This window comes from Mus musculus, chromosome 19 (genome assembly GCF_000001635.26).
Source record: "Mus musculus strain C57BL/6J chromosome 19, GRCm38.p6 C57BL/6J".
Taxonomy (NCBI): domain Eukaryota; kingdom Metazoa; phylum Chordata; class Mammalia; order Rodentia; family Muridae; genus Mus; species Mus musculus.
In genome coordinates, this window is record NC_000085.6 from 45,037,430 (window position 1) to 45,060,325 (window position 22,896).

General features: G+C 51.1%; 2 protein-coding genes across 22 annotated transcripts in view; one reads left to right on the forward strand and one right to left on the reverse strand.

Annotated features, from left to right (window-relative positions):
• The window catches only part of Pdzd7 (PDZ domain containing 7), a 31,727-nt gene extending 10,523 nt beyond the window's left edge, over positions 1 to 21,204 (reverse strand). For 5 of the 14 annotated variants that reach the window (XR_877655.2, XR_003952734.1, XR_003952733.1 and 2 more), the window contains exons 1-7: positions 9,146 to 9,250; positions 7,989 to 8,488; positions 3,134 to 3,274; positions 2,732 to 2,906; positions 2,144 to 2,320; positions 1,738 to 1,885; positions 110 to 170 (exon numbers count right to left, since the gene is read on the reverse strand). Coding sequence is in view for 8 of the 14 variants with exons in the window: in XM_006526542.2 (XP_006526605.1) it covers positions 110 to 170; positions 1,738 to 1,885; positions 2,144 to 2,320; positions 2,732 to 2,906; positions 3,134 to 3,274; positions 7,989 to 8,214 (928 nt within the window). In the remaining 6 variants the exon portion in view is untranslated. Of the gene's footprint in view, positions 1 to 109; positions 171 to 1,737; positions 1,886 to 2,143; positions 2,321 to 2,731; positions 2,907 to 3,133; positions 3,275 to 7,988; positions 8,489 to 9,145; positions 9,251 to 20,640 lie in introns of those variants that run through there. The other 9 variants (XR_003952736.1, XR_003952735.1, XM_006526539.4 and 6 more) reach the window with 4 other exon arrangements.
• On the forward strand, positions 9,344 to 18,954 carry Sfxn3 (sideroflexin 3). Of its 8 annotated transcripts, none has more exons than XM_006527493.3 (11): positions 9,344 to 10,500; positions 11,675 to 11,838; positions 12,315 to 12,485; positions 12,799 to 12,897; positions 13,221 to 13,296; positions 13,447 to 13,532; positions 14,667 to 14,794; positions 14,982 to 15,031; positions 16,241 to 16,290; positions 16,873 to 16,920; positions 17,176 to 18,954. In XM_006527493.3, the coding sequence occupies exons 2-11, from the start codon at positions 11,678 to 11,680 to the stop codon at positions 17,270 to 17,272; spliced, it is 966 nt and encodes a 321-aa protein (XP_006527556.1). In that variant the 5' UTR covers positions 9,344 to 10,500; positions 11,675 to 11,677; the 3' UTR covers positions 17,273 to 18,954. The 8 variants fall into 8 exon arrangements, 7 of the variants coding, with proteins under 7 accessions (XP_006527556.1, NP_001349308.1, NP_001349309.1 ...); NR_155547.1 differs by having other exon boundaries at positions 10,147 to 10,461; positions 12,803 to 12,897; NM_001362379.1 differs by having other exon boundaries at positions 10,147 to 10,461; positions 11,675 to 11,933.
• Positions 21,205 to 22,896: the final 1,692 nt, after the last annotated feature.

Below are 22,896 nucleotides of genomic sequence, written 5' to 3' on the forward strand. Positions count from 1 at the left end.
CCCCCCGCGCGCGCGCGCCTCTGCTCCCCCCCCCCCTACCCTCCAGCGACCAGCAAGTGCAGTCCCACCGTTGGGCCTTAGCTCTTTCCTTTCATCTCTCCAGACTCACATCTATCCAGCCAGCAGTACTCTGAAACCATCTCTTTGTAGGCAGGGTATCGGCCAGTCTCCTGTAGAAGACATGGCGGGCATGGGAGGAGCAGGTGAGGACTAGGACAGAATGGGGTGGGGGAGGGGAATACTTTGCTCTCCACTGGTTCCCTCACCATGCTATTTTCCTCTGTAGCTCAGGCCTTTGCTCTGACGCTTGTCACATGGCCAGCTTGGCCCAGCTTTAACTGTCACTGCCCCTCTTGCCTTACTTACAAGGCCCTGCCTCAGTTTCCCCCTCTCTTGCTGATTTCCTGGCAGCCTTTGTCAAGATCTGATGGTTGCTGTCCCCCAGGAACAGAGAGGCCTTGTTGGTCTGTCCTAGTCTTTGTGCATCTCAGCATCTAGCCTCACAGGGACTCAAAAACACTGTTGAACAGCTGGGCAGGGTGGCTCGAACCTAGAATTCTAGTGTTTGGGTACTTGAGGCAGGAGGATCTAGAGTTTGAGGCCAGCCATGGCTATATAGGAAAACCCAGCCTGGGCTACATAGGGAGGATCTACAAAAACAAGAACAATGCATGCATGCACACTCAGAGGACAGAGTTAACGAATTGGGGAAGAGCTGGAGTTAAGAATGCTCAAGACATGAGACATGGCTCAGCGATTAAGAGCACTGACTGTTTTCTGAAGGTCCTGAGTTCAAATCCCAGCAACTACATAGTGGCTCACAACCATCCGTAATGAGATCTGACGCCCTCTTCTGGTGTGTCTGAAGACAGCTACAGTGAACTTAGATATTATATTTATATTATTATAAATAACTCTTTGGGCCAGAGTGAGCGGGGCCAACTGGAGCGAGCAGGGCTGACTCAACTCCCAGCAACCACATGATGGCTCACAACCATCTGTACAGCCACAGTGTACTCATATACATAAAATAAGTAAATAAATAAATCTTTTTTTTTAAGAATGCTCAAGATAATTAGAATAGGGAAGATGGATGTGAGAGAGATGGCAAAATGGAGGCGTGAGTGAAGTAGGGAGGGGCCGCTGAAGCACTGAACGAAGCTGGGTGACAAGCCACAGAGGTAGAGCAGGGATCCTGGTGGACCCTAAGAAAGAGTCACTTCTCCTGTGCACACAAAGACCTGATCCTCAAGTAGGCATGACCGCTACATGAATAATGAAACCAACCACCTCCCAGGCAACCCAGCCTCTGCTGTAGCCCAGTTTCTTTGGGCCTGTGCCCCAGAGATCCCCACAACCCAGGTCTTACACATAGCTCTAGCTCCCACCCTGTACAGTAGTCCTTCGCCTCTAGGTCTTCCCTGATGCTGAGGAGGACCTACTATGCTAGAAATAAGAGAATCCAGACTGGAGCCAGGCCAGGCTGTTGAACAGCTGAGCCACTGACAGGGGTTGGGGCGGGGGGGGGGGGGCAGGATGGCGGGGGGGCGGGAGGGAGCTCTTTGAGCCTCAGTCCCTCTTTTGCCAAACGTGCATGAAAGGAGTTGCTGCTCTCTCTTCATGTGGCTGTAGGGTTGGGGGCAGTGGTAGAAGAAAGAGCCTAATTAAGACCTTGGGGTTCTGAGACATCCCTCCCCTAGTCCCGCCTCTCCCCTGCTCCCGTGTGGTCTGGAGCACCTTGATGGTCAACATGATGTGCGTTTGTCCCTTCAGCACCTCCACGGCCTGGCTGTGGCTGATGTCATCGAACCTGACACCGTTGGCCGCCAGGACCTGGTCCCCCACTTTGATGCCGTTCTCTTCAGCCAGCCCCCCATGGTCCACTCTGGGGATAGACGGGTGTTGGTTGATAAGACCCTGGCCTGCTTCCCTCCCCATCATCCAGACACCTTCCCTTGGCTTTAGCAGTGCCCACCTACATTCCTTGGCCCTTTTCTGCTGACAACACCCTCTCCCCAGGCCCTATCCTGAAGGGGCCTTCATTTCGACATTAGTTGGCCAAACCTCATGTGTTGACCCATCCCCAGACTCCACTTCCAGCCCCGCCCCCAGCTCCATACCTAGTTTTTACCCCAGCACTCACTTGGACACGTAGATGCCCAGGCCAAACTCTTTGCCCCCTCTGATGTTGAAGCCTAGGCAGAAGTCATCCGAGGTTGTATAGAGATGGACGATGCGGCGCACACCGTCTTCCGAGCTGCGGTCCGACGGCGTTGAACTGCACTTCTCTACCACCAGCCTCCGGTTCACTACATCCACCCTGACAGAGCACAAGACACAGCCCTGATCCCAGCTCCTCCAGGAACACCCCGTCTAAAAACCCTGGCAACTAATTGGGGAAAGGATGATTCCTATGTGTGAGGGGGTCAGGGATGAGGAGGCGCGTACTCCTGCCTCAGAATCGGCAGCGGAATGTAGGTTCCATCAAACACAAACAATCCGAACCACCCCATCACCTGTCTCTACTAAGCAGCCGCAACATACTGCGCCCGCCGGACTCCCGAAGCCCCCTTTCTGCTCCTTACAAAGCCCCAGGGGAGATAGATGCCCAGAGGGGTACATGGCTCGGTCCTCAGAGAACAGAGCCGCTGGGCAGGAGCAGGGAAGGCTTTGAGCAGGGGCAGGGAAGTCACTGGGCAGGGAGTCTGGGGCAAGGCCAGGCGCTACTCACCATGTGGTCTTCTCCTTGGAGAACTTGATGCCGGGCACTCGGCCCATGCGCCGGACCATCATGTGTAGGCAGCTGCTACTGGTCAGCAGCCTCACAGCGCTCCCCATTGTGGTGCTCTCTAGGCTCAGCCCGTTCACCTCCGTGATCTTGTCTCCCACACACAGGCCAGCCCGCTCTGCGCAGGAGCAGGGAAGGGTGAATCCTCGAAGTGGGATCCACAGGTCCGTCGACGGCGCACTAGGCTCTGTTCCCTAATCCACTGAGCAAGAGTAGGCTCTCCCTCCCATCAGTCCCCGCCCTTTGAGCAGAAATGATTAGTGTCCTTGGACAGCTAACTTGTGCTACCCACTAAAGAGGGAGGCACATCCCAACCCACGCTCACCTTCAGGGGCCCCTGCTCACCTGCGCTGCTTCCCTCCTCCACCTTGCTGACAAAGATACCCAAGCCATGCTCAGAGCCGCCTCTCACGCTGAAACCCAGCCTCCCCGAGGGGCTCTTCTCCACGCGAACGGCGTGGATGATGTCACTTTCGTCACTGTTGGCTGGGAGGATAACCACAGAGGAATGACCTCCACGTTAGTTCTGGACACTGAGCATCTGGGTGTCCCCAGCTTGGTTTGTCTGCAAAGGCTAGGCTTCTGTGCGGAGCCGCCCACATGATACTCAGGGCCCCAAATGGAGATGGTATACAAGTTCCCTTTGGGTAATCCTGAAGCCATAGGCCACTGGTTGTCAGTGTGGGAACAGGTAAGAACGACCTGATTAGATTCCATGCTCTGCCTACCTCCTCCACCGCGGGCGTGTGTGTGTGTGTGTGTGTGTGTGTGTGTGTGTGTGTGTGTGTGTGTGTGTGTGTGTGTGTGTGTGCGTGTGTGCGTGTGTGTCTGATGTTTTCTGAATTCTTACATGCAATCTCTGAAAATCTGCCCTTCTGAGTGGCAGATGGTAAAAAGGAAGGTTCAAGATTCCATTGTGTGGAGTCTGGGGCTCTCCGCTTGCAACAGAATGAGCTTCAACTCCAAACAGCTGTGGAGCTATCCCGATTGCATTAGATGTTCAGTGTGTAACTTAAGGGCAGAACCAAGCTAGCACAGGGGAGTTAGCCAGAGACGGCTTTTCTTTTGTGCTGGGACAGATGGCGGGCTTTCTATCTGGAAGCATGAAAACTGGAACTTGGTAAATTCTTGACCAGAATCTAATGGCAGAACGAGGAAGCCTCTTCCATCCCATAGACTCTGATTCTAAAGGGTAGAGCGGTAGGAACTACCCGGCTACCGGAGGACAGAACCTCTAATTCAGCATGCTGCAGTTGAGAGTCCATAATAGGGGCCAGTGAAGAGGCAGGGCAGCTGGTTCTTTAGAGAAATGAAAGGGGGAGAGATTTGGGCAGTGGAAAGAGAGGTCATGTGGGAGGCTCAGAGGCACCTGCTCTTTGAAAATTAACGAGAGTGCTAGGTCCCACATAAAAGGAGGACATTTATTTTTCCTTCAGACAAGTTTTACTCCAGAGGTGTTTGAAAGGAAACACACACACACACACACACACACACACACACACACACACTTCAATTTGGTCTATCAGGTTACAATGTGTGGCCAGGACAGATGGGGCTGAAATCCCCGAGGACAGCCTGGACAGGGTGGTATAGGACAGACAGGGATCCCGGAGCTTCCTAACCAGTTGTCATCACACAGTTCTCAGGCCCCATCAGGTCTTAGCTAAAAAGCCTTTAGCTCTCTGCCCTCAGCCCACTTCCTTCTCAGTTCCTCTTTGGGAATAGGACCCCTATGCCCTGGGTCATTGGGATGTCGCATCTGAGCTTTCGTTTGTCTTAGGTTTTGTTTTTTTGTGTGTGTGACGGAGTTTCAATATGTATCTCTGGCTGTCCTGGTACTCACTATGTAGAGTAGGCTGGCCTCGAACTCAGAGTCTGCCTCCCAGGTTCTGGGACTATGGTGTGGGCTACTGTGCCCTGCCACATCTGAGCTTTGAGAACAGGGATGTGGCTTCTCCCAGGATGGAATTGTCTCTCCCTCATCTGACCTGAGTAGGCCTGGCCCTCCCTGCAGCTCTCTAACAACCTGCTTGTTTTCCATTGGAATATAGGAATTGTGTGTACTTTATCAGCCAGCCATTTCTGTCTGTTTTAGGGGAACTCTAGGCTACCCTTGGCCCTGTATGATCCTCCATGTCTTTCTCTGCCACCTCTGGGGGCTTTCTCCTCTGTCAGTCGCCATCAGACATTCTGACCATTTTTATTTTATCTTATTATTTTGGTGGCTCATACGAGCTAGAAACTGTCCCCTCCTGTACTGTTGTCACTTTGACTTTGTTTGGGGGGATGATGAGGGCTGACTCTTAGCTTCTCTTTCCCCTCTCATCCTAGACATCACTTTCTCAGAGGCGCTTGACCCAGGGCATGGTACCAATAGCAGACACAACATCACTGGAAAACTTGTTAAAAGGAGAATTCTGAAGGGCTCCTGGGCAGCCTTGTAGTCCTGAGGGTGAGGAACTTGGGGCCTTGTGTGTTAGGCAGGCACTCTGCAGTACTGAGCAGAGTTATTGTGAGACAGTATTAGGGCGTAGGCCATGTAGACTTTGAAGAGATCATTGTGAGTGGCACCACCTTGTCTGGCTATAATTTTTATTGTTTTTGGTTTTTTGTTTTAAGTGTAAGAGCTAAGTACAGTAGCTCAGACATAAAATCTTATCACTTCGAAGACTGAAACCTGTGGGTGGAGAAGTCAAGGTCAGCTGTAGTGAAACTTTGTCTCAAAGCAAACAAGTCAGGTGTAGTGCCTTGGCGATTAGTCTCAACACTCTGGAGCTGAGGCAGGGTTGCCACAGGCTTGAGACTGGTTTGGCCTACATAGCAGGTTCTGGACCAGCCAATACTCTTATCTCAAGAGTTTATCTTTGAAAGAAGCAACAACAAATCGATAAAAGTTAAAGAAAAAAAAAAGCAAGCTAAAATAGCCAAACCACACACACTACAGCTTAAATCCTGGATGCCCATAAAATAAGAAAATCCAGATATGATGGTGCACACTTTTGGCCCCAGCATTCCAGAGGCAGAGGCAGGAGGATCGCTGAGCTCAAGGCCAGCCTGGTCCGTATTGTGTGTGCCAGGACAGCCAGGGATAGACAGAGAAACATCTCAAAAAAAAAAAAAAGTATGTCATTTATGTATATGAATGCTCTGTCTGCATGCACACAGAGAGGGGAACTGATTCTATATGGATGGTAGGAAACACCATGAGTGTCCTGGGAATTGAACTCAGGACCTCTGGAAGAGCAAGCAGTACTTTTTCACTGCTGAGCCATCTCTCCAGCTCCCTCCCAATCAATTTTCTAAAAAATTCCATGTGCTTACTTATTTATTTAAGGTGTGTATATATCTGCACATGTGTATGTCATGGGACATGTACAGAGGACAGAGGACAGCTTTTGAGAGTCACTTCTTTCCTACAGTGTGGGGTCTGGGGTCTCAGGTCATCAGGTTTGGCCACAGATGTCCTTACACACTGAACTGTCTCACCAGACCCCCTGTCTGCCTTCTAGTTGTCTTCTTGGGCAATTCTGGCATGAGTCTAGCTTGAAAGTGTTAGGAATACTCTCCTGTCTACTAGTCACCATGAGTTTTCCTGCAGAATTGTTCTATCTTGTGTCTTATTGTTTATTTGTGTATTGTTTACTGTTGCTTGGAAGTCTGCAAGTTTCATCATGGGACTTTTCAGTTCTTTCCCACCAACACATCTTTAGTCCTTGCACAGTGCATAGTATCTGACAGGTAATTTTTGATAAATGAGCAGATGAGTGAATGAGTGAAAAAATGAATGAACAAACTAGGAGAGGAGAAAGAGGTGGCTAGAAAGGGTCACATCAGCCAGGTATTGGTGTCACATGCCTTTAAACCCCAGCTCTTGAAGCAGAAGCGGGAGACTCTCTGAGCTCAAAGCCAGCCTGGTCTACAGATCAAGGTCCAGGACAGCCTACACAGATAAAGCCTGTCTTGAAAAAAACAAAACCAAATTAAAAAAAAAAAGAAGAAGAAGGAAAGGAGGGAGGAAGGAAGAAAGAAGGAAGGGAGGGAGGAAGGAAGGAAGGAATAAAGGAAAGAAGGAAGGAAGGAAGGAAGAAGAAAGAAAGAGAGAAAGGGTTGTCTGTCCTGCTTTCTAGCTCCTCTGGGTGTTTCTGCTTCTTGGTCAATGGCATTGGTGACCTCAACAGTACCTTGATACTTGCCCGAGGGCGGGGCCTATAGTGGTCACTGACAGTGATAGAAGTGAGCAAGCCAACCATATCCCGGGCAGCTGTCTTTGGAGGGGAACAGAGACTTGTAATTGCATTGGAAGAAACACCAGACCTGAAAAGTCCAGTCTTGGATCCAGCCAGGGGAACCGTGCTGGCTCAGAAAGAGGAGAGGGGTTGGAGATACGGATCGGGTCCTGTCCACAGAGAGCCAGTCCCACAGGGCCTCGCTCCTCTCCTGGCATCTGAGGCTCTGTCTTGCTCACAGGCTCTTTGTCGCCTCACATCTGTCACTGTAGTCTAAGCACCTGCCTCACCATGCTTCCCGCTGTTCACTTCTGACTTTTGCGGGGTGGTAGCTGCAACCTCCCCACCAGCTGTTCTTGTTTGTGTCTTGAAGTTTTGACTATGCTTCATATTCCTGTGAGGTGAAAACTGAGCTTCCTCCCTCTAGGTCCCCTGCAAGACCTAACCGGGGTAGAATCAGAATTGGTGGCCATGGTATAGTGCCAGGCAGCTCATTCTCTCTGAACGACCGAGCTATGGGGCTCTCACTCTCTGCCTCTGTCTCTCATTCCTCCTATCCCCACCCCACCCCCACCCCCTCTCTGCCTTTTCATGGACATTTGCTGCGTGTCTTTTGGCCCCTCTCCCACATTCTGAAGCCTGGACACTGACGCTCTACCGTCCCCCCACAGTACTGGTCACACAAAATTGTTTGGTGGGAGATCTCCATTCTGCTTCACTCCCTAAGGTGGGTTAGGAGAAAGACGGAGTTCAAGGAATGGAGGGGGCTGATTCATCACGCTGCCTATGTATCCCAGGGGCTCACGTATAAGGGCTTTCCTTAGACTATGGTTTCACCTCCCACCTCTGATCCTTCTACAGCCCTGCCGCCCTAAAATAGTGGCTACAGGATAGGCAAGGGTAGATGAAAGATGATCCCGTTACCCGTTGTCCTCAGTGCTCCCATCCAAGTCACTCCCGGGCCCCACACCCACCTTCGATGGGGGAGTTGATGAGGATGACCCGGCCCATGGGCGAGGAGGCTCGAATTCCTCGGGAGGGCCCATTCAGCAGGCGCTGCTGCTTCCTCAGCAGGTATCGTGTTGCTGTGGAGCCTGAGTCGCTGCCCAGGTGGCCTCGGGAGGAGACAGAGCTCAGGGAGCCAGAGCTGAGTTCTCCTAGACCCAGTGGGTCAAAGCCTACCGTGAAACCACGTGCCATAGTAGTGAGACTAGGGCAGTGCCCTACAGATCCGGACAGAGTCTGCCTGCCCTCCGAAGGTTGGCTCTTGGTCTTCCAGGCTCCATGAGCTTTCTCAGTAGGGCTGGAGTCTTAGTAAGGCAGATCTCGCTGAGTCGAAAAATAGTGTTTCTTCTGGCCACCCTGTTCTGGAAAGTCCACAAGACAGAGCAGCTGATCCCAGGCCACTTGGAAGAGAGGGATCTTTCTGATGCAATTTCAGTCTGAATGCTTCTTAGGAGTAGGGCTTCCAGATCTGTGTAGGAAGAACAGGGTTTGGGGAGAGGGATGAGTGCTGTCCCATTACCCTGGCTTCTGCACTTCCTCCTGACTTGAACATCCTGTCCCCCTCTCCCATCCTGGGCCCAGAGGAGATCGGCCCAGTTCTGCACCATCTTGGATTTGGGGATTTGTTTCTACAAGGCCATTGGGACACTTTCCTTCCATTCCTCCCTCCATTCCTCCATTGCTATTCTCAATGGAGTCATCCACCCAGTCTCCGGTCCTCATCTGACACTCAGAGAGTAGAGATGGGGGTCACAGCAGGCTCTTGAGTTTTAAAGAGAGAGAGGAGAATGGGTGCCACACAGTTTACTGCAGCATCTTTCCTGTGTGTATATGTATATGGGTAGGGGCTAGCCTCCCGAGCTGGACTTCAGGACCTGGGATAGCTGCGGTCGAGCTTGCCCCCCACCGCCACCCCCAGGTGAATGTCAGGCTCCAGGCTGCAGTTGTGAGTCTAAAGTCGCTGCAAGACTCTATCCCAGGACTGAGTGATCTTCTGGAGAGAGCCCCACAAATCGCTAGTGCAAAACCAGGGGTCACGCCCTCTAGAGCATTTCTGTAAACCAAAAAACAGACTCCCCCATGTAGGACCTCCTGCCTCGCTACCTCTAGGACTTGGCCACCTCACCTGGTCCCGTGTGCCGCCGCTGCCCTTGTCGCCCGCTGGCGGGCGCGATACAGTGAACTAAGGACCCCGCCCACGCTCCGCGCAGCTGCTGGAATAGAGCTACCCTGCGCGGTCCTGGGATCCCATTGGCTGCTGAGACCGCCAGTCATTCTCTTCTAGCACCTTTGGTAGCCTGTCCGGATTGTAGCTTCTCACCTGTCTGATACCTCTGGGCTCTGCCCGCCCCAACTCTGAACCCCAACTGGTCGTTGGAACCCAGGCTCTGGAACTGGCTGGGTTCCACTGGCTACTAGAATCACGTCTTCTCCGGGCCACGCTAGCTTCCTGAAATTGCCATCCCTTCCGTAGTCATCCCTAAGGTCTCTGTGGGAGAATGTCACAAACGAAAGAGCTGAACCTGAGCCTGAGATCAGCAGGAAGGAAAGCTGGAACATGGCTGTGTCGCCGCTGTGCCCTGGGTGCTGATGGATAAGGGATGTGTGTGTGTAATGCCTTCTTCACCTTCGGAGACACCCTGTTCTGGAAAGGCCGCACGATACAGCAGCTGATCCCAGGCCACTAGGAGAAGAATCTTTCTGATGCGCCTGCTTGGATGCAGGCAGAGATCACGGGAAACTTTGGCCGTGCACATCCCTAGGACTGGGGCGTCAGTTTGTGTACGGATAAGTGTTGGGGGTACAAAAAATTGCTGGCACAGTGGAGCTGGGGATTAGGTGGCAAAGGGGACTGGGAACACAAAAGGGGCACAGATACCACAACAATGTGGCTGGAAAGAGATGCGAATGACGAGGATCTGCAAAAGGAGCCTCTAAGACCTGGAGTAGCAGACCAGGGTGCAAGCAAGGAGAGTCCATTGCCAAGGCAGCAATCAAGTAAACAAGCAGTAATCCGAATCCCTCCGGGCGTTGCACCCTCAGAGGCCCGCCCTCCACGCCGCTCACCCGCACCCAGTGCACCTAGACTGGGTGCTGCGGGGGTGGGTGCCTCCAGAGGCAAGCTAAGGGACTGCAAGCGAAGGAGGCAAGTGGGGCGGCTCCTCCCCTTTTCTCCCTGGTTGGGAAGGAGGCCAGAATTGCTTCCCAGGACTGGGTCGGGTTTGGTCTCAACGGCCTGGTCTGGGAGAATCACTCTGGACATCCACTGTCTCGGAACTCTGCCAAGAGGGGGGGTGGGTCAGGCGAACGAGCTCAGGGAGCCCCCGCCCTTCCCTGCTGCTCAGCGTCACGCGTGACGTCTCGGTGATGGCTGGGAGGAAAGCGGAGAGCGGTGAGGAAGGCGGGTCTGAGAGCTTCTAGAGGCTGAAAACCCCGGAAAGCGTGAGTGCCTGCTGCCTTGGGAATCAGCAAAGTGGAGGGGTGAGGGCTTGGGCTCAGAACAGAAGGCTTGCCTTGAGAGAGGTGCTCTCTCTTATGGGAATTCCATATTGCGTGGTCTGTTAGGATCTGTAGGGCACAAGGAGGGGTTGGTTGAGGCTGTGTGTTAGGCATGCTTTCAAATGTCTGCAACTGATAGATATGGCTGAGCGTGTGTGTGTGTGTGTGTGTGTGTGTGTGTGTGTGTGTGTGTAACGGTACTCTGGTTGGTTGACTAGTGTATACAGTGTGACTCTAACCTGTTTGTGTGCTGGGGAGGGCGTGCCTGTCTTTGTGTATAAGTATGTGAAAGTCGGGTGGGGACGGTGTCTACTGTGAGGGAGGAAGTGGGGTTGGAGGGTATTAGTCACTCTGCAGGATTTTTGCCTAACACAGCCAGATGGCTGTTCTTGGCATTCCTTTTTGTGCTGGGCGGAGGGGCATCCATTGAATCTCGCCCTTTCCTGAGGTTTTTCTGAGGCTCAGAGAGAGTTGGGTGGGTGCCTGCGTCAGTTCTATTCAACCCAGGACCAGGGAGAGCCCGGAGTTATTGTGTAGGAGTGGAAGCAAGTGGGTTTGAGGAGGCTATGTGGGTGCTCACATGTTCACAAATGGCTGCCACTCCAGTGCTGTTTGAGATCTGGTACGGATCAGCCCTCAGGTGCCTAATGTCTCCTCCAATCAGGGGCTTGAGTGTGGGCTGCCTTCTGTCATTTTTCCAAACAGCCTTGGAAGTTTTTATCTAAGTCTTGGGGCAGCTGGGGCCTGAAGCTGGAAAGGGCTTGGGTGTGTTATCCATGTTCTGTGCTCCTATAGCAGGAGCTCAAGATAGCTGCCCCAGATTAGCTGCTGCTGGGGAATCACACACACACACACACACACACACACACACACACACACACACACACTCACACACACGTAAATCTGGCATCAGGCCACAGCGTCAGGAAAGCTATATTCTTGGTTCTGGTCTTCCCTCCGGCTCTTAAGTGGCTGTATGTTCCTGGCTAAAACACTACCTAGGGAACAACTCCTCCCCCACCCTTGTTTATGGATCTGGAGTGACCTTGAGCACCTGCAAGCACTGGTCAGTTTCTGGGGCCAAGGCAGAGCCACCAAAGTGTCTCCCAAGTGAAGGAAGTCCTTGGACCTGACCCTTATTCTTGCTACCTTGCAGAAGATGGGTGACCTGCCCTTAAATATCAACATCCAGGAACCTCGGTGGGACCAAAGCACATTTCTAGGCAGAGCCCGGCATTTCTTCACAGTCACTGATCCCCGAAATCTGCTGCTGTCCGGGGAACAGCTGGAAGCTTCCCGGAACATCGTGCAGAATTACAGGTGAACCTGCCTCAAATCACGCCACTGTGACGCAGCACTTTAGCTCAGCGGATCTGAGGACATTTGGGCTGAGGGGACAGCACTGTGTGTTATGGGTAGGTGGCAGCTCTGCAGGTCACAGATCCTTAGTAATGACACTTCCCAGTGCTGTTCACTGTGCAAGGACAAAGAGAGTCCCACGCAGATAGAAAAGGAATCCTCCTTGGGAGGTTTAACTCTTGGAATGTCCTCCAGTCATTCAAACCACCATCACTGTGACCCCGGAGAAAATGTGGGGCCACCAAGGATGTGAAAATAGAGTAGGCACACCTACAAGACGCTCTGACATCCCCAGGGGACAGAGAGGTCCTTTACTCAGAGGTTGGGTGCCAAACTTCCTGATCCTTTGCCCAGAGTTCCCCGAGGCAAGCAGCAGAGACAAGAAGGGCAGGTCTGACCCCTGCCACAGCCTCCTGGTTTCTTGCCAATTTCTACAGGGCTGGTGTGGCAACCCCGGGTCTCACTGAGGACCAGCTATGGCGAGCCAAATACGTGTATGACTCAGCATTCCATCCGGACACGGGGGAGAAGGTGGTCTTGATTGGCCGTATGTCAGCCCAGGTGCCCATGAACATGACCATTACTGGCTGCATGCTCACCTTCTACAGGTAAACCTTATCCTGTGTCCCCTTCCTGAGCGCTATGCCCAGAGCATGCCTGGGTGACTATAAGTCTCCTTTCTACACCTTTTTCGGTCAAGGACAGTGGGTGGGAGAATACTTGAGCATCCTTTCTGCTTCTCAGGACCCAGCCTCCATCTGTGTAAGGTGTTCCCGCAAGGTCGATGAGGGCCAGTTTGGGGACCATGAGCTAAGTCTCACTTGAGGAGTTAAGGAATTTTGAGGGTTTTAATATTGGGGGTTCAAGGATGGGGGAATATTGTGGAGGGACAGTATAAGTAGTCCATCTTTGCACCCTCAGGAAGACTCCGACTGTGGTGTTCTGGCAGTGGGTCAATCAGTCCTTCAATGCTATTGTGAATTACTCTAATCGCAGCGGCGATGCTCCCATCACTGTGCAGTGAGTGTCCCCCATCCCCAGCCATTCCTGGTCCCCACGACCCCTGTGCCAGTGGCTCCGCTCTCCTTTCAGCTTCGAGTTCTGTTCACCTCCCCCCTTGAGGGCACTCAGTCCTTTTGTTATTTTGTCCTTAACTTATCTGTGTTGGGGATCCATTGCCCTTTTAAAGAAGGAAGAAGGCTTTCACAGACGTTTACTGCAGCGGGGGAGGGCTTTCAATGGAGGTTACCCTCTGACACCCCCTGCACTGGAAACCTGTAATGTCCCTAAAGGAAACTCGGGCTGGACTCATCTCTCCCTGTGACCTAGGCTTTCCTCCACAGGCAGTTGGGGACAGCCTATGTGAGTGCCACCACTGGGGCTGTGGCTACTGCTCTGGGACTCAAGTCTCTCACCAAGGTAAAGTCTCCCTACCACTATTGGCCTCTCATGAATCCTTTACCCATTGTCTTCCTCCTTGATGCCCTCTCAAGAGGCTCTCCATATCCATCCTGAGTTCCTCTCTACCCATGGTCCCCAGAGTCACTGAACCCCCCTTTCCTCCCCTAGCACCTGCCCCCGCTAGTCGGTCGATTCGTGCCCTTTGCAGCTGTGGCCGCTGCCAACTGCATCAACATCCCCCTGATGAGGCAGAGGTGAGTGGTCCTGGCTCCTGGCACAGGTCCGACTGTCCAGGGCATACATGGTCCTGCAGACCAGCTGGGGGCAGGAGCAGTCTTCTCCATCAGCGGATGCGAGCGGCTGGGCCCTGGCTTATACTGACCATGTGTTTGAGAACAGTCAGTTCCCATTCTGTGAGAATTTGTCCTGAGGTGAGGTGAGACTGAAGGGTACAGGGTTTTAGCAAGGGCACTTTACCGGGAACTTGCTGATAGGGCCAAGGTGTGGGTCAGCAGCAAAACCGGCTCCCTATGACTTGAATGAGAAGGAACACTGCATTTGATAGTCAGGTTGAAGGTGACTTTCAGTAAGCTCAAATGTACCCTGACTTGTCTTATGCCACCATCAAGGAAATCACATTTCGGGCAGTATTGATATCAGTGTTTTGGTTATAAAACTCTTATGTGCCTGTTTGTTTGTTTTGTTTTGAGACAGGGTTTCTCTGTATAGGCCTAGAACTAACTATGTAGACCAGGCTGGCCTTGAATTCAGAGATCTTGTCTGCCTTTGCCTTCTGTGTGCTTGGATTAAATACTTGGCTCACACAATATTCTTAATAGTTTTGTTTGTTTGTTTGTTTGTTTGTTATTTTATATATGTGAGTACACTGTCTCTGTCTTCAGACACACCAGAAGAGGGCGTCAGATCCCATTACAGATGGTTGTGAGCAACAGTATGGTTGTTGGGAATTGAACTCAGGATCTCTGGCAGAGCAATCAGTGATTTTAACTGCTAAGCCATCTGATCCATCTCTCCAGCCCCAGTTTTGTTTATTTGGGATGCCGTGTGGAGAAACCCCACCTGGGCTACTCCGGGGCATCCTGGTGTATCTTGGACTCAAGGTAGTTTGTTCCTGTCATGCTGGATCCTACTACCTTGGAAATTATCCTACACCCTGGCTCCTCTCCAATACCTCTTCTTCAACCAACTAAATGACCCAAAACTTACCCCTGTCTCGTGGTTGGCCAGGGCTAGCACAGGCATCTATCTATTCTTTCTGGGATCTACCCTACACCCTGGGAGTTCAGAACCAGCCTTTGAGTGGGGAAGGTAAAGGGCTCCCAAGATCTGCTGCCTATAATCTGACCCCAGCCTCTTTCTCTTCTTAGGGAGCTGCAGGTGGGCATCCCAGTGACTGATGAGGCTGGTCAGAGGCTTGGCCACTCGGTGACTGCTGCCAAACAGGGAATCTTCCAGGTGGTGATATCAAGAATCGGAATGGCGATTCCCGCCATGGGTGAGGCATGGCTGGGTGGAGCTCAGGAGGCTTGGAGAGAAGAGGGCTTGGGGGGGGTGGGTCTCAGGGTTTCCTGATAACTCAGTCAGCAAGTCTGGGGAGAAGGGGAAGAGCTGGGAAGGAGGCCTTCCCTCAGGCTCCTGCAGTTTGCTCTAGGATCTCTCTCACTGCACTGTTCTCCCCCCAGCCATTCCCCCGGTGATCATGAACACTCTGGAGAAGAAAGACTTCCTGAAGGTAAACAACTCACCTTTTACCTATTCTGTCCCAGAACGGTTGTCGTCAGGGAGAAATGACCTGTCCCCAGTCCTTTGTCCAGCCTGACTGAAGTCTAAGACTTGTGGTCCTTCCCTGCCTCCATTCATTCACTAGGAAAGACTGGGCTGGAGGGAAGGAACAGTGAGGGGGAGACAGAAGGAAGAAGATGGAGTCCATCTGGAGGAAACTAGATTAACTCCAGAGGTCTCTGACATACACAAGATGACTGTCATCCACAGGCTTGATGGCATACTCATGATGTCACGCACTGTATCCCTACTAACAGGTGCACACACATACTCATGAATGCACCAACGAGTTTGGGAAGCAAGGCTCAGGAATACAGTCTCCAGCTCATTCATCAAGTCATTTATTCACCAGTCAGTAGTAAGCGCTGACTGCACACCAGACATGCTAAACAGAACAAACATGGCTGTGGACCCTGCCCCCACAAGGCTTCCAGTCAAGTACAGAAACCAATAAAGGAGCCAACAATAGGGCTGGATGTGGTGGCTCACATCTTTAATCCCAGTGCTCTGGAAGCAGAGGCAAGTGGATCTCTGAGTTTGAGGCCAGCCCGGTCTACATAGCAAGTTCCAGGCCAGACAGAGCTACACAGTGAGACTTTTCTCAAAACAAAACAAACAAAAATCAAACATATCGTAAGTTACGATGTGTGTTTTGTAGGAATCCAGTGGGGCAGTGTAACTGAGACTATCCGGGGGGACAGTTTAGTCAAGCACAGGCCTTGGGAGATCCAAGGAATGAGGTGAGTGTTTCAGACAGAGCAGCTAGTTCAAAGGGCCAGGGACAGGATGGCCTGATACATTTGAAGGACAGAGTAATGGTCGTCATGGCTGAAGAGGATGTAGGAGGGTGTGGAGAGGGACATATTTATGCTACTGGGACGACAGGAAGTGAGAAGAGGCTCAAGGGAGGCTCCCTGTAGAAAGTGAGGTAAGAGAAAGATGATCAGCGAGTACCATGGAAACCGATTCTGAGAGGCAAGAGTGTACAACTGCATAGGCAGCAGGTCTGGTTGGGGTAGGGGTTGCCCTGTGCAGGTCCCAGCCCCTCATTGGCTGAGGAGAAACAAGGGCTGCCGAGCTAGAACCATGGTGCAGAAAGGTAGATGGAGTTAGGAAAAAATGGGACACAAGCCATTCTGTTGTCTCTGTCTCCCCACAGCGCCGTCCCTGGCTGGGGGCGCCCCTGCAGGTGGGACTGGTAGGCTTCTGGTAAGTTTGCAAAGGGTTCAGTAGGGGCACATGGGAAAGCCATTATCATTTTGGGTGTGGGTGGGCGCGCACTATCTTTGAGATGCTTACATAACATTGTTCATATATCCAGTTCCAATGGATACCCATAGTGCAAAATCTGTGTGCGCGCATGTGTTGGAAGGGTGGGGGGACCTCTAGGGGTTCTTGCCTTTGAAAGTCAAGAGTTTAGTTGAGGGGTTCAGCCTTCACTCACCAGAGGACCCCATACAAGTAGACTCTAGGGTACAATCCAGGAGTTGCATCCCATTTTACCCCTGATCCTGTTGCTCTCTGATCCTGGGGCTTTGGGTTGATGCTCAAGAGGCTCTTTCCCCAGACAGGATCTAATATCAGGACTGAGTTTAACATCCCTGAATGGTCCTTTGACTCCATTTTCCAACCTTTATGGCTGGGATAGAGCTCAAAAACAAACAAACAAACAAACAAACAAACAAACAAACAAATAAGGCTTCACTCCTGGGGCTATTCCTGTGAGGTGGGGTACAGGGAGGGGACACAAAAGTCAGTGTCACAGACATTTCCTGTGCTCTTCTTCTCTAGCTTGGTATTTGCCACACCCCTGTGCTGCGCTCTGTTCCCTCAGAGAAGGTGAGTGACACCGCTGGACCTGACCAGAATCTCTGCCCGGGACTCTGCATCTCAGGCCCGCAGTGTGTTCCCGGGAGGTCTGACAGGAGCATCTGGGAGCCCGGGGTGGGGGGTGGGGTGGGGGTGGGGTAACAGTGAGCCAGCCCTTCTGAAAGCAGGGAAGATTCTTCACCGGGGAGTGGAGGGAAGCCAGCTCCTGGGTCTGAGACACTGAGCCCGGAGTATATTTACCTAGCCTGTGTTGTTCTATTGCAGCTCCATACATGTGACCAGGCTGGAGCCGGAGCTGAGAGCTCAGATCCAAGCACAAAACCCCAGCATCGATGTGGTTTACTACAACAAGGGGCTTTGAGGGGAGTCGGCCTCTGTCCCTGTCCTTACCTCCTTAGGCTGCTTCTCTGATGCCACCTTGCAATGCTACCACCTGTTTATCTTCTGGGTACTGGGCAAGGGGGCTTGATGTGGGGAGCAGCCACTGAGACCAGCAACCTTAGACTGGGGGAGGCACTCCTATAAGCCTCTCCGCTCCTCTCTGGTTTCAAAGAGCAAGTCACAAAACCCATCCCTCCTGTGTTTGTGTGTGTGCACTGCCACATATGCAGCACATGTGTTTATACATTTCATCCTGGAAGCTAAGAGCAGAAATGCTGTTCTAGGATGTCCTGCTATTTGTCTTCTCTTCTCAGTCTCCTGCCCACCTAACAGCAAGCCTGGTTATGGGTGAGACTTCCTTCCCTAAACTGTTCCTCTAGCTAAGTCATTTCTGATAGCATCTTAGCCTTCTGTGCCCAAGATAAGCCCCAGGATCCCAGAACAGGGACTGAAGAACATCGTAGGCCACCCAGAGCTTAACCCTTCAGGTTTCAAATACAGCTATTTGAACCAGCTCTAAAAGCTGGTTCAGGACGTGGGCTGGTAGAGGAAGCAGTGTGGAATCAGGGAGGCAGGGGGCTCATGCTTGCTGGACCCCACACCCTAGAATGGCTCCACTCCTCTCTTCTGGTGGACCATGGGGGTGTCAGTAGCCTGCACTGCTCTCCACACTGCATTGTGGGTGCTTTTAGAGACCATCTTGAGCATTCTTCGTCTGTTCTGATGAGTCATGTCATGATTCAGAAATCCCACACTTCCAATTCCTCCCCCAATCAGAAAGCCACACAACACAGGCAGAGCAAGCATTCCCTTCAGGAACTGCCACCACCCGTACCCACTTGTAGGGGCTGGTGTGGGACCGGTGCTTAAACACAGGCCTCAAGCGTACAGTATCAAGACAGGTAATTCTGTGTTTCATTGACTCTTCTTAGACACACCCCCCCCCCCTCAGCTCCTTCCTTTCCATCTACCCCGTCTCTGGAAGAACCCAAGGCTTCATATATGCTAAGCAACTGCTCTACCACTGAGCGACATCCCCAGTGCCCTCTTTCTCTTTTCCTTTCTTTCTCTCTTTCTTTCTTTCTTTCTTTCTTTCTTTCTTTCTTTCTTTCTTTCTTTCTTTCCTTTCTTTCTTTCTCTCTCTCTCTCTCTCTCTCTCTCTCTCTCTCTCTCTCTCTCCCTTCCTTCCTTCCTTTCTGTCTGAATGTGTCTGTCTGTCTTTCTGTCTGTCTGTCTTTCTTTCTTTTTTTGTTTGTTTTTGTTTTTCAGTTATGGTTTCTCTGGGTAGCCCTGGCTGTCCTGAAACTCAGAGATCTGCTTGCCTATGGCAGTGAGTGCTGGGATTAAAAGGCATGTGCCACCATTGCCAGCAGCCCGTCTCTTTCTTAAGACATGGCACTGCACTCCCTCTGCCCTTAATTTCAAAAGGAAGAGGGACCCAGGCTCTAATAGCTGGACCAAATAGAAGATGAGTTCGGGAATGGTGTGGGTGATACTGACTCCAGGGCATAGAATTATATCTCCACGCCAAATCCATGACCTCTAGCTAAAAGGTGAATGGGGTCCCCAGTGACATCCACGGAGACCACTTAAACTAACCTCCTCTTCCAGTGACAACAGCTGTCACGTCATGGTGTCAATAAACTGCAATCCTGTCTGGTTCTTGATCTTCAGTTATTCCACATCCCACTTGTCTAAGGAAGTGTCCAGGAGATTCTCCTGCCTTCAGCTCCTCCCCAAACCCTCCCCTACTGTCTGTAGGGAGTCTCATCTCCCAGTAGAGGGCTCTCTGAGCTTACAAAATGGGTCCTCTGGCTAGCAACTATACCCTTGGCTTCATTTCTATCTTCACTAAGAGGACTGCTCACATATATATTAATTGAAGCTCATGGCCTTTTGGTTTCCTTGACGACTCTGGCATAGGGTGGTGACCTCGGTCTCTAGGAAATCTTTACAGAGGGAAGAGGAGGCCAGCAAGCGCCTGCTCATTAGAGCGAAGCTGGTAGGGAATTGGGACATCCTCTGTCTTTACCAGGTCACTGTGGCAACTGGCCCGACAGGATCCCTCCATCACCCCCAGGGTTCTTCATTGTGTGTGTGTGTGTGTGTGTGTGTGTGTGTGTGAGAGAGAGAGAGAGAGAGAGAGAGAGAGAGAGAGAGAGAGAGGAGATTGAGGAGAAGAGAGACAACATTTAGGAATCAGTTCTTTCTTTCTGTTGAGTCGGCCTCCTTACTTTTATGATATTTTCCTGCCCCGGAGAAGATGAGGTAGGACATGAGTGCTTGTGTACAGGCGGTGAGAGCTAGAAAGGGCACTCTCAGCAGCATAACACACTTGAGGCCGTCCTGGGTTACATGAGACCCTGTTTCAAATAACAAGCAAAAATAGCAACAAGTTGCTGGCCATAGTGGTGCACCCCTTTAATCCCAGCCCTTGGGAGGCATGGCTGGCACATCTCTGTGTTCAAGGCCATCCTGGTCTACAGAGTGAGTTGTACAGTCAGAGCTACAGAAACTCTGTCTCTAAAAACAAATAAACAAAGAAAGAAAGAAAGAAAGAAAGAAAGAAAGAAAGAAAGAAAGAAAGAAAGAAAGCGAGCAACAAGAAAAACAAGACCAGAGGGACATGGTGGGGCCTGATTCCAGCTGAGCTGTGACACCCCACCACAGTGCCTCCTTTCATATGCCAGCTGCCAGCCACACCCAGTCTCTCTGACACTCAGGAACTCCTTCTCCCCTACCCAGTTTGTTTACAGACCAGCAAACCTGACAGGACCACAACTATACACAAACCTTTTCCTAAAACTACTAAGAAAGCTAGGCCAGAAGCCTGGAGCTGGCTCTGCATGTACCTGGGAGAGTCTGAGTCACGAGCCATTTTATGGTCGGTCAGTCAGGGCAACTCCATGAGACATCTTCTTGAAGTAAACAGAGAGATATACTTCAGTGGTTGAGTGCTTGCCTAACATGAGCAAAACCCTAGACTCAGTTTTCAATACAGTATCAAAAATAAAACAAAAAGCCGCAGCCACTACAGGCTTTCCAAATTTGAGCTTTATAACTTGCACGCATAAGCAAATAACCCCATTCTTGATTATATATGGGACACTTAGGTGGCCAGTTTCAATTTCATTCCACCCTGCCAATCACACCAAGGCCTCCTTCCAAGCCTCAGAGGCCAGGGCCAATTCTAGCTTCTTTTAGCAGTTAAGCTTTGGAATTTCGGGCACAGCCTTGAAAAGAGGTCTTGAACTTTTACTGACGAATCCATGAAAGATAAACTCGTTTGTGGAGGAGCGAAGCAATCTGTGCACGACAAAATTAGTGAGAATGTTTTATAACAACTACCTGTGCTCTGCAGACAAGACTTGGCCTTCTCAAAGACTGGCAGGTCATCTGAGGAGGGAGGGGAGCTTTCCTGTCTTTCCCTTCTATTTCCACACCAGTTTCTCAAACGCTGTAGAGAGTTAGCAATAGGGCGTGTCACAAGCTCTCAGGACAAATCCTAGCTAGGTACACGCTCTAAACAGTCAGCGGGGGCGCGGTGATCGGAGAAGAAGTGGGGGCAAAACACCACCTCTACCAGGACCCCTGGCCTAAGGGCCAGAGCAAAACCCCTTTGTTTCCTAGGTAAGCCAATCAGCTTCATGCTCCGCCCTCGAGACCTATCAATCAAAGCGAAGCCACGCCTCCTTTACGTAGCCTGTCCGGAAATACTACCGCCCCTGATGTTGTCCTGTCAATCAAAAATTAGGCCGGACCCCACCCACTTCCGTTTTCCCTGGCAACGGCTGGCTTTAGCATGCCAGGCCCCTTTCCGGCCAGAACTCTGAGCCTGCTTCCTCCCTTGCTCTTGATCCTGGACCGCTCAAGCCGCCAAATCCCCCTCCTCCTTCTCCAGTTTCTAAACCCTAGAGCCACCGTGCGCCCGCCCTCTGACTTCCTGCCCGGAAATCCCGAGGTTTTCGAGGAATCACGCGAGGTCTCTTGTCTTCCTCTGCCCAGGATGCTGTAGACTCTTCATCTCCCGGGCCGCTTTCCATTCTCCCCAGCCACCCACCCACCCTCGTCCTCGAAATCTACAGTACCGGGACCATTTCCTGAACCTCGTGGCTATGTGCCCCGTGAGAAGTAGAAAGTGATGTCACAGAAAGCAGAATAGCTGCCTTCCTACCTGCGAGGATTGATCCTGTACCAGACGGGCATCCAGGCACCTAGCTACATCCCCTTTGTTAATCTTGTAACCAGAAGTAGCGACCTTCAGGACTCGGGTTCCAGACGGAAGCCGAAAAACAAAAGTTTTATTTTCTGAGCGCTCAGGGAGGCGGCCAGTGCTGGGTCTGAACCTCCTGCGTCCCAGATAAGAGACTGTATTGCATTTCTAAAGGGCGAAACTGCAAGAGAGGCGAGGCTTGGGTGAGCAGCAGTGTTCTTTAATAATATTTTGACTTTGTGGGGAAAGCAAGGGAGTACCCGTTGGAGACTGGGCCGTATCCAGGGCACCTGGCTTCAAGGTCCTTAATTCATTCTCCTAGATATTAAGTCTGGAGTTCAGTGAAACGGAGACAAAAAGCAAAAACAAACAAAAAGAGGTGGTCTGCTGCTTGTAGTTAGGACACAACTGGCAAATTGGCTGTATATTTTTACAACTTAAACACCTTGGTTTAGATAACAGCAATTTCTATATTCTCTTCTGGTTAACAGAGAAAACATTTGGAAAAGTGGGATAGAAGTTTGTCCCTAGGCCTGGGAACTTGAACTTGTTTGATCCAGCCAGCAAGATGGAGTTGTTCCTAAGATGTCTGGATTCAGACAACTGTTTACCATAGAAGCTGTTCAGCTCTATTGTAGTCCCCAGCTCTCTTAGGGTCTGGGATCTAGAATTTAGTTTCTCCCTATTGATTAAAAGGTACCAAGGACTAGCCTCTGCTTAGAGAAAAGTTCCTGAGAGAGGTGTTTGGGAGCGGGGCAAAACTAACGACTCAAAAGTCAAATCATGGGTCCAAACAGACAGCCTGTGTTCTGCTTGAGACAGCTTTTCAGATTGCTGTGTTTGTGTGTGTGTGTGTTTTCTGCCTGAGCCTGGACCTAAACTCCCTCTGTCCCAGGCAGACCTTGATCTCAGGAATCTGCCTTCCTTTTTTTTTTTTTTTTTTTTAAAGATTTATTTATTTATTATATGTAAGTACACTGTAGCTGTCTTCAGACACTCCAGAAGAGGGCGTCAGATCTTGTTACAGATGGTTGTGAGCCACCATGTGGTTGCTGGGATTTGAACTCTGGACCTTCGGAAGAGCAGTCGGGTGCTCTTACCCACTGAGCCATCTCACCAGCCCCCCCCTTTTTTTTTAAAGATTTATTTATTTATTATATATAAGTACACTGTAGTTGTCTTCAGACACACCAGAAGAAGGCGTCAGATCTCATTACGGATGGTTGTGAGCCACCATGTGGTTGCTGGGATTTGAACTCTGGACCTTTGGAAGAGCAGTCAGTGCTCTTAAGCACTGAGCTATCCAGCCCCCTGCCTTCCTTTTTAAACATAAACAAAAAACTTAGCTGCGTGGGATCTTCCCCTGTGATTATCACTCCCTCAATTTCTGT

Bases quoted from the DNA above. Each gene is read 5' to 3' on its own strand.
- Sfxn3 (XM_006527493.3), top strand. From the start codon at position 11,678: ATGGGTGACCTGCCCTTAAATATCAACATCCAGGAACCTCGGTGGGAC. The intron at 12,898-13,220 runs GTGAGTGTCCCC...TTTCCTCCACAG, and splicing joins GATGCTCCCATCACTGTGCA to GCAGTTGGGGACAGCCTATG. The intron at 16,921-17,175 runs GTGAGTGACACC...GTTCTATTGCAG, and splicing joins GCTCTGTTCCCTCAGAGAAG to CTCCATACATGTGACCAGGC.